The sequence below is a fragment of the Lupinus angustifolius genome, chromosome LG20 (genome assembly GCF_001865875.1).
Source record: "Lupinus angustifolius cultivar Tanjil chromosome LG20, LupAngTanjil_v1.0, whole genome shotgun sequence".
NCBI lineage: Eukaryota > Viridiplantae > Streptophyta > Magnoliopsida > Fabales > Fabaceae > Lupinus > Lupinus angustifolius.
Window position 1 is genome coordinate 17,209,488 of NC_032028.1, and position 14,176 is coordinate 17,223,663.

The window sequence follows — 14,176 nt, forward strand, 5'->3', positions numbered from 1 at the left end:
GGTCAAACCGAGCTTAATTGCTCATCGGTTTCAAGAAGGAAGTTTTTGTCTCATTGTATTGGAAGTGTGGTTGCAAATTACATTTATGATAAGTGAAGAAAAATCTCCCAGATCAACCGGCAGGCCTGGATGTAGTTTATAGTGTACCGGAAATGAACTAGAATAAAAATCCTTGAGCGCATTTTCTCTATCCCTATCTCTTTACAATTGTCTCTTTATTGCTTTCTGTGTTGATTGGCTTTCTATGATTAATTGCTTACTGTGTTAATATTTTGTTAAGCAAGAATCAATCTTAGGATAGTAAAGATCAAGAATCAATCTTAGGATAGTAAAGATCAAGAATCATCACGGTTTTTATGAAGCAAGAAAACTGATTTTCAAAGTATAGCAATTAGGATAATTGATGAACGTACTGATAATAATCGATTAATTGAATTGACCTTAATCGATTAACCCTATTGATAATCAATTAACTGCAGTAGCTTTGTATTCTGCACAAATATCAGAAAAGCGGGTCTGGTGATCCACGACGCCTATTCACCCCCTTCTAGGTATAATCTTACCTTACTGGTATCTAACAAGTGGTATCAAAGCTAGTACGTAAGTGCTAGCCTGACCGCTAAATTCGTTGATATGAGGGATTAATCACTAGGGGTTCAATAAATCCCTTCAGCAGTGATGGCACATCCATCAACCGCCCTCCGATTTTCAGTGGCAAAGGGTACGCCTTCTGGAAGGTCCGCATGCAAATTTTTATAGAGGCAATAGACACATAGATTTGGGACTTTGTTGTCAACGGGCCTTTCACTCCACTTCACTTAGTGGATGGTGAATCCAAAGAAAAACCAAAGGGATTATGTACTGACGATGAAAGACGTAAAGTCCAGCACAATTCCAAGGCAAAGAACATTATAACCTCTGCTTTATCATACGAAGAATTCTTTCGGGTGTCACACTGCCTAAATGCAAAGGAAATGTGGGATACTTTGCAAGTAACCCACGAAGGCACAAGTGAGGTTAAACGTGCTCGATTAAATGCTTTGACACATGAATATGAGTTGTTTATAATGTTTCCTAATGAATCGATAAATGAAATGCAAAAACGATTCACTCATAATGTAAATCATTTAATTGCTTTAGATAAGAATTTTGCTATGGGTGAACTTACTAACAAAGTGTTGCATTGTGTTGATATGAAATGGCAGCCCAAAGTAACAACAATTATGGAGTCAAAAGACTTAGGCACTATGCCACTAGCAACTCTCTTTGGCAAACTTCAAGAACACAAAATGGAGTTGGACCGCTTAACAATGCATGTAGATTCAGACCAAAGAAAAAAGGGTATCTCTTTGAAAGCTACATCTTTACAATAACAAGAAGAGAGAGACAATGATGATTCAGTGTCTGAATTAGATGATGAAACATTAAAACTTCTGGTTAGAAAGTTTGGCACGTTTCTCAAGAAGAAAGGATGATTGAAATGATTTCAAAAGAAGGAGGCAACTGATTCAACCAGACGAGGCAAAAATTCCAAAGATCGCCTCATTTGCCATGAGTGTGGCAAACATGGCCATATGAAATTCCAATGCCCGAGTCACCTCAAGAAGGTTGAACACGATAAAAGCAACCCCCAGGACTTCAAAACCAAGAAGACTTACATTGTATGTGATGTTCTAGAGGACGAGACAATGAGTACCACATCCAATCAAGAGGAGACCACCAAATTGTGTTTAATAGTAAACACTCACGAAATTGGCAGCACAAGCAATCTGGATGACACAAGTGAGGTACATTTTTCTAACTCTTCTTCGTGTTCTGATGACTCTCCTACTTGCGATGAATTATATAGTGCATTTATTGAGTTGCATGAGGAACTTAAGAAATTGGCAAAAATAAATGTAGATAGAAAACGAGTCATTACATGAAAGTAAAATAACTAAGATGCAAGAAGAATTAAATGAATTGAAACTAGAAAATGAAACTCTAGATCTCATCTACTCATTTGCCTCATGTAGTTGTGCCACTAAAGTAATTGAACCCCCTATATGTGATAATTGTGATGTATTAAATGCTGAAATTTCCGACTTGAAAGATAAATTAGCAAAATTCACATATAGTAGTTATAACCTGAACAACCTACTTGCTACATCTAGAAATGTAGGTAATCATGGAGGTATTGGCTATAAACTAAAGAAAAATAGAAGACCATATAGGAGACAAGTAGATTATATGCATAATAGGACGAATCAAAAATTGTCTACTTGTTTTTATTGTGGTAAACATGGTCATACATCTATATCATGCTACATTAGGAAATATGGAATACCTAGTGGAAAATATGTATGGATGCAAAAAGGGCAAGAGTCCTTGATTACTAACAAGAAATGACCCAATATAACTTGGGTACCTTATCAATGCAAGTAAAATTGTTTTGCAAGTATGCCTTCGAACTCATGGACAACACTGATACTTAGACAGTGGATGTTCAAGGCATATGACAGGTGACAGATCAAAGTTCTTGGATCTCTTACTAAACGCTAAAGGTTATGTCACTTATGGAGACAACAACAGAGGAAAAATACTAGGAGATAGACGAATTGGAAATGTTTCACAAGCTGTAATAGAAAACGTGCCATATGTCGAAGGACTATATCACAACCTGCTAAGCATTAGCAAGCTGTGTCATAAAGGAAATAAGAGAAGAGGAAGGTTGTGTGTGATGATGTTTTAGGTGCGCTGGAAAATGCATTCACAAAGAATATGGAGAATGAGAATGTGGTTCAGGATGATCAGGAGATAAATACAGATCATCAAGAAATTCCTATGGTGTGGAAGACAAAGAAATATCATTCGCTCGACAAGGTCATATGTGATATCTCATCGAAAGTGGTAACCCGTAACTCGCTATGAAATTTTTGTAACTTTGTAGCATTTGTGTCTCAATTCGAGCCTAAGACCATAGATAAGACCTTAGAGGATGAACATTAGGGAATAACTATGCAAGAAGAACTAAACCAATTTGAGCGTAATAACGTATGGGATTTGGTCCCTAAGCTTAAAGATCATCCTATAATAGGCACAAAAAGTCTAAAATGGAAGTGTCTCAAAATGAAAATCATATAGAATGAGACATAACATCATCATACATATATATGATAAATGACACTTATGCATTTGCATTCAAACATACATAGTTTTGTGCATAAAGGCTTTATTCTTTCTAAAAATCATGTTGCATACTCATTCATCATATAGAGTATTTACTGCATAAATAGAAAAACCATTTTAAGTGATTTTAATCGATTAACCCGTTTGGTAATCGATTCAGTCTTGGAGAAATCCTCAATCGATTAAGGAAAGTCATAATCGATTAAATGGAGTTACTGAATGTAACCTTCCATGATTACTATCTATTAATCAATAAGTACACTTTTAATTGATAAAACCATAATTGAAAATCCATTTTTAAAGAAACCGTCATTCGATTAATGTGGCCATTTAATTGATTAACATCTGTTATATCAGTTATGAGCTAATTCTGTTATTTTGAAACAGAATTTATTCTGTTGTTAAAACAACTTTTCACCTTCATTGAGCAAGAATCGAGAAATTATCTTAGAGAGAGAAAACCAAAGATTCATGGTGCTAAAAAGTTTCACAGCTTTCTTGTTGTTTCTTTGAGGTTTTCTTGCATAAGCTTCAAGAGTGAAAAAGAGAGAGAAAAGAGAGAAAAATCCTTTTCATTGCACCAAAACGTTTTTCACTCAATTGAAAACACCTTGCATGATTTCATAATTAGGTCTTAGGGCTGTTTTATGAGATCTTTCTATCAAAAGTGATTAGAGGCGAATTAAGAGTCGTTATCCGCACAATCTAGTGTGCTAAGTATCTCGGGGAAAAATCTGTAACTTGAGGAGAATTCTCGTGATGTGTGGCATCATCACAGGTTAATAATTAGGAGTCTTCATTAGACAGGAAGTCTTGATTCGAGCAAGAGTTTTGGCTGGGGCCAAATTGCGCGAACGATGTGGTATCGAAGTAGGCTTAGATAAGGGGTCAAACCGAGTTTAGTGGCTCATCGGTTTTAAGAAGGAAGTTTTTGTCTCGTTGTATTGGAAGTATAGTTGTAAATTACATTTATGATAAGTGATGAAAAATCTCCGAGATCAACCAGGAGGCCTGTATGTAGTTTACAGTGGACCGCAAACGAACCAGGATAAAAATCATCGAGCGCATTTTGTCTATCACTATCTCTTTACAATTCTGTCTTTACCACTTTTTGTTTTAATGACTTTATGTGATTAATTGCTTATTGTGTTAATCTGTTGTTAATAAAAAGTCAATCTTAGGATAGTAAAGATCAAGAATCGTCACTGTTTTTACGAAGCAAGAAAACTGATTTTCAAAGTATAACAATCAGGATAATCGATTAACGTACTAACAATAATCGATTAATTGAACTGTCCTTAATCGATTAACTTTGTTGATAATTGATTAATTGTAGCAGCTTTGTATTCTACACAAATATTGGAGAAGCGAGACTGGTGATCCGCGACACCTATTCACCCCCTTCTAGGTGTAATCTTACCTTAATAAGTTATAATGATGTGAAGAGTTACGGTGTTCGATGGAAAAATAAAAAATGATGAGATAGATAAAGTTATGTTTGGGTAAAATGAGAAATGGAAAAATTAAAAAAAATAAGATAACAAAAAATAAACTAACCCATAATTTTGACGCTTATATTTTTTTGCTTATTTTTTCAAAAAAAAGTGTTGAGTTTATAATTTCATTTGATTGCCAAACATACATAACTTATATTTTCAGCCTATATTTATTTTTTTAAAATAAGCATAATCTAGCAACAACAAAAAAAAGCTATACCAAACATCACTATCAAGCTTGTTTTTTTTGTATCATGGACCCATGTCATCCGAGAAGCTAATAGAGTGGCTGATAATCTAACTAAGCATGTGTTGGGTTTAAGTTGGAACATTCATGTCTTTGTTGTTCCTAGTTTTTGGACCATGAATTTACTTCTAGATACTGCTTCTATTGTGTGCGGTAGAGGAGTTTAAGTGTTATTTCTTTGTTTTGCTGTTTCTTCGGGTTGTTTTTAGCCCTCTCAAGTCATCTGAAAAAAGCTTGTTGATCACAAAAAAATGATGATCAATTATCTTCTTTATCTCAATTATCATTAGAATTTTATTTTTTTTCAAAAAGATAAATACAAATAATATGAAATTATGATACAACTTTATTTTATTACTTTTTATTGCATTTCAAAATTAATTTTATTTGTTTAAGAAAAATAATGTAACAAACTGATAAGTATTCTATCAAATATTATCTTGATAGTTTTTTATTTTAAAAATTAAAGGGACGAAAACCAACACTTCTTCTTGTAAAATACTTGTAATTATTTTATAGTGAATGATTATCTTATACCTTTTTATTATCCTATTTTATGTTTATCTCAATTCTAATTGAAGAAAGACATTGTTTCGGGATTAGGACTTTCTATAATTGTCTAAACGTTAAACCAAGAAGTGAAATATTTGTTCTCCCTTACATCCCTTAATCTCCATTTAATTTTTTAGTGCTTTATTTTATAACATGCATAATTTTCTAGGACTAAAAAGTACTTCAATTAAAAATTTGACAAACTAATACTAGTGTTCATGAAGATATAAGATGATCAATCTGGATACTAGAGAACTTAAAGAGCAAAGTGATAAAGAAGTTAAGGGTTACTAATGTATCAATATTTATCCATAAAAAATCAATACAAATTATATTCATTCTTTTATAAAAGTATAAAATAAACTAATTTCACCCATATTTTAATATAATTGAAGATCATTATAAATTTTTTAATTTTGGAATAACTAAACAAAAATACTTGTCAAAACTTAAACTTTAATGTCCAAGTCATTTTACTTTTGCAGTCCGCTCAATTATTAATTAATTAATCAATTTATTTATTTATTTATAATATAAATTAGGATTTTAGAAACAAAAAATCAGAAAGAAGCAGAACCCTTTCCCTGAACCAGAGAAAGAATGGGGGCTTACTGCAACGGCGACGTTTCAATGGCTCCCTCAAACGACGTCATTTCCACTCGAGATTTCAGACTCTCCAAATATGTCCACGACAATGTCCATGGCAACATATACCTTGATCCTGTACTTTCCATTTACTCAACAACAATACCTTTTTTCTTTTCTATTCAATTTTACATTTTCAAATTATAATTTCTTCTTTTTTTTGCAGCTCAGTTTGAAGTTCATTGATACTGAACAGTTTCAGAGGCAAGTTTATAATTTTTTCTTATTCTACGTAATGGGTCACTGCCATAATCTTAATGTATTGCTTTATTTCTTAACTATATCTTCTTGTTTTTTTTTGTATTGCAGGCTTCGGGAGTTGAAACAACTAGGTCAGTTAATTCAATTAGTATTAGCAATTGTTTTGGATGATTTGTGGTTTGGAGCATTTGGCATTGTTATTCTCTTTGCTCAGAATTTGTTTTATATATATATATGCTAATGGGGTGGTATTTGGAGGGAAAGGGAACAGAAGGTTAAGTTTTCCAGTTTTAGATTCAGAGCTAATAAAAGATAAAATATTTATACAAATTATGTGGAGTTCATCGAATGATGATAATCTCCCATTTTATTCCTTGCATTTTTTGAATGAAAAAATATAAAGATAATACTTACTTATGATAGAGCATTATGACGTCGTTCGATCCATGTAGCTGACCTTACCTAGTGGGATAAAGGCTTTGTTGTTGTTGTTGTAGTACTTTTGATCTTTTTACCGTCTTCACAAACTCATCCATCCAAACTTATTCCAAGGAAAATAAAGTAGAAGACTTTCAAGTGGTTGAATAAGATGGATTCATAAATCATATGTAAAAGTCAGAAGGATTTTTCTTCATATGCCTTGTTAATGTAATTTTTCTTCATGTCCCATATCTTAACTTATTGGGGTGCTGAGTTCCATAGGCAGAAGCTATAAAATGCTTGCATTTGGAAGGATGAGTGGAAGATATGAGAACTTAGGTTAATTTGGGCATACATTTCATGTCAATGTATGTTTCCCATTTCTTGCTTCAAGAAAATCTGTCTTGTTTCGATGAAATCAGGTTGACACATAAATTAGAATAAATAACAGACCATGAGTTATTTCACAGTGCCTAGTAGTATATATGTTATTTTCTTTTGAACTACAGGTATTGGCACTTCTCCTTTTGGCAAGATGGTTTTGTACATTTGTTCTTATATTTTGCCATCCGACTAATTTTATGGGAATGTTGATTTTGCTGCCTTTGGATTTCAAAAAGTATTTTAAGAAGTATGCTAAGTTTTGAACTTGAGTTCAATTTAATTGTTACCAAAAATAGCTTCTTTTTAATGGCCATCATTACCATCTCATTTTTCGTTAAAAGCTTTTGTATTTATGCACAATGCTGCACATTATAATGAATGAGCAGTTATGAAAATCTTATGCTGTGTTTTCTAATGAGTTTAATTTAATTAATTCAGAAAAGAAAAAATGCATTTGTGATGTAAAACAAGTCTTAAGAGTTTGAGTTTGTTAGATAGACTAATAGAGCAAGGTGCTTTTAATATTATTTTGGAAGTTTTATTTTTACTTGTATTAAAGCTTAGCTTTGATATTGCAATGACACTTAGATCAAGATACTTCACAATTTGGTGAAAGTGTGCTTGCTTTGCAACAAACTTAGTGTGACATACATTCTGATACATGACTTAAAATTGTATTTTTTTGGTAATAATTAATATGCTCGTTTACAGTTTGGCAAAACTGCCATGATGGAAGGGTAAATGATATTTCTCATTTTTCACTATTATGTTACAGAGATGAAAGCATATGTAATTGTGTTTTATGGAAACTTACATGGAATAGTGGTTTTTGCATCTTAGCCATGATATAACTGACACAAGGAGGCCCCAAATATGTTTCCCCACTCCCCTCTAACTTCTAATAATAATTGATCTATCAGTATCAATACCCAAAAGAAATAAAAAATAAAGGAAATCACATCTGTGATACATTTAAATATATATATATATACATATATATATGAAGGTTCTTTAAAAATATCTTTATTTGGTGTCTCAGAAAAGACTAGGTTTATTTATTTTTTGTTTATAAGTTGTTTCTGCCATTTTATGTTAGTCTTGGAGAATATTGGTGTAAAAGCTAATATGTAAAACTACCTCAAATGCTGACATGTCTCTTCCCCTTGATGCATGCGTGGTTTGATATCACTTTTATGAGTTTTCATTATGAATGATCCCTCCAATTGATCCATTTTTTTTTCCAGGTTTGACGAACATGGTTTATCCAGGTGCTGTGCATTCCAGATTTGAGCATTCTCTTGGCGTGTATTGGCTTGCTGGTCAATCTGTTGAAAAGCTTAAAAGTTATCAAGTATTAAACTTCATTATACATTATACATTATAGTATTTTACTCTTATCAGTTATGGTGGAACAGTGAAGTCTTTTTTTAGAGGATCCTCAAATATGTGTTATCCTTGTAGGGCGTGGAGCTTGGTATTGACAGATTTGATATTCAAACAGTGAAACTTGCAGGTATGTTTCCTAGAACTGCTCACAATTTTAATCTAATGTTATTTTTTAACTGATTTTGTCACTATTTTTGTAGGACTTATGCATGATGTGGGACACGGGCCTTTCAGTCACTTGTTTGAACGCGAGTTTCTTCCCCAAGTAAACAGTGGTTCTAATTGGTACTTGTATTTCTCATTTGTAAATATCGTTGAATTCTTGAATATAATGACCTAATTTATTGCATTTTCTGTACATTTTTTCCTTGGCGTTTAACAGTGACAGAGAAGTCTAGTGTTTCTAAAATCCTGAAAAAGATATCTATCTTTTATGTGATTATTTTTGAATTTTAGTCGTGATTATCATTCATTCAATATGTGTCATGTTTTGTTCTTTGTAGGTCGCATGAACAAATGTCAGTCAATATGGTTGATTATATAGTTGATGAACACCATATTGAAGTCGAGCCTGATATGATGAAAAGAGTCAAAGTAAGTTACTATTTACAAAATTCTCCTTTTGCTGGTTTATTTTAAGTCTCTTGAGATTCCGAATATCATTTCTGAAGCATCATCAGCCTATGGTTTCAGGTAAATTATTTGATGAAGTTGTTAGTACAAGGGACTGAGTGCTTAGTCAGTGTAGAGATAGGAACACTTTATTTTTTTTAATTTTTTCAAGTATTTGATTTCTTTGAAGCATAGTTGTTATAATATGATAAATTATGCAGATAGAAAAGGTAGTTCTCTGTTCATTAGTAGCCATTTTCTGGTCGCGTTCCCTGTGTATTCTAAATTGATTGAGCTTTTACATGTAAATATATTATTTTCATGTAAGTTTATTTTTATTCTGAACAAGAAGCATGGTGCATGACACAGGTAAGTAAAAGGAATGGGTAGGTTTACATCTTTGTCTTAACGGTTTGTTATTATTGGCAGGAGATGATTCTTGCGAGCACTGAATTTCCTCTTCCTAGGGTAAGATTTTTAATTTTTGGTATTTTAAATTTTCATTCCCAACTCAACATATACTTACCGATTGTTTTGGTAGACTATCTTTATCCATATCATATCTATTTATTACCCCTCCTTTTTTTGGTTTTCCTCGTGTTTGTTATTTAGAGCTCAAGTGAGAAAGGTTTCCTGTATGATATTGTTGCAAATGGCCGAAATGGAATTGATGTTGACAAGTAAGTAAACAGAAAAAAATTAAACAGTAAAATCTGGTTTATACTTCTTTTCTGTCTTCTCTTTTTGGTGTATTATTTGGGTGTCTTTGCATCTATCATTCTAACTTACACCATATATTATTGGATTGCTTTGTGGAAACTGTTGATTTGCAGATTCGATTATATTGTCCGTGATTGTCGAGCATGTGGTGTAGGATGCAACTTTGAATTTCAGAGGTTTGATGAATTTCTTAAGAACATTTTTGCCAGCTATCTTAGGCTTGGGTGCCTTGTACCTTGGCATCTATATAAATAGATGAACCACCTACTGTAAAACATAACTTTTAGTAGTCAACAAAAACAGATAATAGTTATAGTGAGTTTCTCACTGAAATTTTCAGTTTTCCTTAGCTTCTTCCTACTTCAAGTTCTATCCTTTGCAATTACTTTCATTTGCTTTCTTATGGATATAGAATGCTGAATATGGGTTATGGATGTGCTATTAAACTATCTGTAGGTACCAGAATGTGTTTTATAAATAATATTTTTCAAGACTGAAAACAAAAGGAATCAAATTTGCAATTCAAGTTTAATAAGACTTCATGCGTTTACTTAAACTTAAAGTTTAACAACCTCAGTTTTGATATGTTTTCTTTTAGAGGTGATACTTCACTTCTATCATCATAAATTGTAATCATGTTCCAGGTTATTGGAGACCATGCGGGTTATGGACGATGAGATTTGTTATCGTGCTAAGGACTGTTAGTGTTATTTCTTAAACGTTTTTGTATTACCTTTTTAATTCAATTGTATGTTCTAAACTGCTAATTGTCCCTTTCTTTTCCCTGAATGATTTGCTAGACCTTACCATCCATAAGTTGTTTGCCACACGTGCTGATTTGTATAGAACAGTTTATACTCATCCAAAAGTGAAGGTATGAAGTATTATTTTAATAAGAAGATAGTCTCATTTGTTTGTTGAGGCATATAATATTGCATTTTCTTTTGTTCTCCTTTTCTATCTTTTTAAAATTGTTTACTTACCTATCTTTTTTTTTATGGATTATGATCCCATCTTGATGTTTTAAGGCAATGGAGCTTATGGTAGTTGATGCTCTTGTTCAAGCAAATAGTTACTTGGATATTTCATCTCACATACTAAACCCCTCTGAATATTGGAAGGTTATGAGTGCTCTTTACAAATAAGCTTTTGCTGTATTAAAGGCATATTTATGTGTTGTTTTCAATTTGAAATATATTTTATTTTAACAAATGCAGCTGGATGATACAATACTTAAAACCATTGAGACAGCTCCAATTCAAGAACTAAAGGAAGCTAGGGAGTTGATCCTGCGCATTCGAAGAAGAAATTTGTATCAGGTATGTTCTTGTTATTCTTTTCCATCATTAACATTTAACTGTTACATGTACTAATTACCCATTGTGTAGCGGCATTTTCTCAATCCGTTCTGTACAAAACTCTAACACCAACTACTGTGTGGCTGTATCTGAATTCACATGGTCTAAAAAGTTTGTGAAGCTAACATGTTTTTCCTATCTACTTTTTTGTTATTATTATATAGGTTGCAGAAGCTCATGAATTTGTCCTTTTTTGTTTTGTAGTTTTGTAATGAGTATGCTGTGCCAAAGGATAAAGTGGACAATTTTAAGAAAGTCACTGCCCAAGATATTGTTTGTTCCCAGGTCTTTAGTCCTTTAAAACTACTTACTTGCATATACTTTTGATTCTTTCCAAGGTTCAACAACTAACTCCATATTGTGTTTATGCAATATCACTTGACAGAAGAATGGTGGAGTTACACTGAAAGAGGATGATGTAGCTGTTTCTAATGTCAAAATTGATTTGACTCGTGGAAAGCATAATCCTCTTGAAAGGTATTCGTTGAAGAATGATCATGTTTGCTTATCATAGACCTTCAGTTTCTTTTAACATCAATATATGACCTATTAAAATAATCTTCTTACCTCTCTTTCGGTCCATGTTTATGTGGCAGCATCAACTTTTTCAAGGTACGCCACTAAACACTATCATTTGTTTAGAAATTTCATCTACAAGTTTCTTATATTTTAATTAGTTTTGGGATTGTCAATTTTGTATGAGGGGATTATGTCTTATTTAAGAACTAGCAAACCCTGATGTGCAGTTTGACAGTTTGTACTTTGTAGTTTCTTAATTATTTTTCCAAGCTAATTAGTTCTAGTTTATACCATGTTTTTTATTGTGCCTGTCAGATATACAACACTTTCATTATCCAGCTAGTACATGGTTCTGGATGTATTTGTTGTAAATGTGGGTTTTCTGATTATGTACTTGTATTGGTGTTTGCTTTATGTAGCCATTGAGCTCAAATGTTTTGTCTTCACACGGTCTTTTTAGTGTAACTTCGGCTTTTTTAGAATAATTAGGCCTAACTCCAACCCGAAGATACTCATGTAGAGAGGGTTTCCCGAGCCTTTCTCATAAGGTGATGTGAGATTTAGCGCTGAACCCTCCTCTCTTGGTCTTGACATTTTAACGTATGGAGTGTGAAGTTTGCATGACTGGACATTTGCAAGTGGTTAAACGTCTGGGTTGGACATGTTGAAGAATTAAGTTTAGAATAAGAAAACGAGCGAGACTGCTGTAGAGTGAGAATATTATTGGAAGATGTGATCCAAAACACATAGCAATAGTCCCTGTTTATATAAAATGTTATCCCTACTCAATAAAAAAATAAATTAGGAAATATAATGAGATCAAGAAATAACTCCTAAGATTGCTTCATCGATTAGATGACTAATTGATTCCATAATGTATTCGAAGAATCAACTCAGATATTCTGAAATATTCTAATAGGGTACATTGTCAAAAGTTGTTTAGTACATTTCTAACACATACAATAGTATGATTTAAACTTCACACAAGGATGTTACCAAGACCTTGGAGCGAGTGACATCTTGTAGCCAAGTGTAGAGATGAATTTGTCTATGTTGCATATCAATGGCATAGAAATCATGATTGAAGTTGTTTTAGGATTTGTTTCATGTTAATGTCTTTAGCTTGTTATACATATTCTCTTTACAAACTTTTTTCTGTCAAAATTCTGCTGTGTGGAAATATGTGTTAATAGTTTGGCAATGTGTGAATTTTTAAGACTGAATGGGTGGAACAGTTTATCATTTAAACGAAACTATACTTTCATGAGGGTTATTTTATCTATTGCCGCTAGCCATATTATTTACGGGTTCGATAATCTATTCAGGATTATGAGAGTACTGAGAAATTTACAATACCTGATGGTCGCATAAGTCACTTGCTGCCTACCTCTTATCAAGATATGATAGTTAGGGTGTACTCCAAAAAGCCAGAACTGGTGAGTGGAATGAAACTTAATCTACATTTGATCTTCTTATCTTACACATTCAGGTTATGTTCGCTTACATTCTTCTTTGTTCAATCCTATAGGTTGATGCAATTTCAGAGGCTTTTGAAAATTTTCAGTTAAAAACATATGGGATCAAAGCACAGGTACATTCAACACCGAGCAAGAAGCGGCGTTATGATTAATGTATATGAGTGCTAATTCTTTTTATATTTTGGCCATTTTTTGGGTAAGTTGCTTCCTCTTTCCTTGTCTAGGTATGAGTAGTTATATTATTCCACCATTGAAATATAATTTTGAGTCAATAGTGGATGTTTTTTGTTTGGTTTCTATGGTGTTATTTACACACCAGAAATGAATGCTACACTATATTCTGGATTGTGTTTTCAATATCAGAGAATGAATTTACATGTATATCAGTTAATTGGTTATTACAATTTTGTGTAGCGATAAATGTTAGTGATGGCAATCTTTTCTTGTCCTTGCTATAGTTGCAACTTGCAAATGCTCTCAAATCTAGTTTGCCTTCAAAAACTGCTATACTTTTCAGCTTATTATCATACAATGAAAATACAAGTGATGTTTGGGCAATGAAATGTGTATTGTCATTAAAAATTGTAGTTCAAGATAAACTTGTCCAAACATTCTTATTATTCTATTAAAATTTAAGAAAAACTAATTATGAATTTGGTGGTCATCTTCAGCATCCGTAGAACCTCCTATTCCAAGGGATGATAATTGGAGGTGAAATAATATGATTATGACAATTCAACAAAATATAGATATGAAGAGAATATGACTATTGGCTACTGGCTAGTGCTCAATATTGATAGTCTGATACAATCAAATACCATCATAAGTTGTAAAAAAAAATCATAAGTACGAGTCATCTACCTTCTTTAGCATGTGCTTTGTCTGTTGTTTAAGTTAGCACAATGTGATTGATATAATTGAAACAATATAGATTTCTATAACATAAAAAATCAAATTTAATAATTTAAAATAGAAAGAAAAAACTATTTA

The 14,176-nt window shown here is 32.5% G+C and overlaps 1 protein-coding gene across 1 annotated transcript; it reads left to right on the plus strand.

Moving 5' to 3' along the window:
• On the plus strand, positions 6,047-13,583 carry LOC109335041 (deoxynucleoside triphosphate triphosphohydrolase SAMHD1 homolog). The gene is made up of 19 exons (XM_019571079.1): positions 6,047-6,186; positions 6,275-6,312; positions 6,418-6,440; positions 8,358-8,464; positions 8,575-8,626; positions 8,700-8,784; positions 9,003-9,093; positions 9,541-9,579; positions 9,724-9,791; positions 9,945-10,007; positions 10,476-10,531; positions 10,632-10,705; positions 10,860-10,952; positions 11,049-11,150; positions 11,394-11,474; positions 11,575-11,666; positions 11,786-11,801; positions 13,034-13,144; positions 13,237-13,583. Exons 1-19 carry the CDS (start codon positions 6,064-6,066, stop codon positions 13,336-13,338), a joined length of 1,416 nt encoding a protein of 471 aa, XP_019426624.1. The 5' UTR covers positions 6,047-6,063; the 3' UTR covers positions 13,339-13,583.

What these genes read in the sequence shown, in the direction of transcription:
- LOC109335041 (XM_019571079.1), top strand. Translation starts at nt 6,064, where the DNA reads ATGGGGGCTTACTGCAACGGCGACGTTTCAATGGCTCCCTCAAACGAC. An exon ending in AAAAGCTTAAAAGTTATCAA is followed by an intron (nt 8,465 to 8,574) that starts GTATTAAACTTC and finishes TTATCCTTGTAG; the next exon opens with GGCGTGGAGCTTGGTATTGA. An exon ending in CTGAATTTCCTCTTCCTAGG is followed by an intron (nt 9,580 to 9,723) that starts GTAAGATTTTTA and finishes TTTGTTATTTAG; the next exon opens with AGCTCAAGTGAGAAAGGTTT.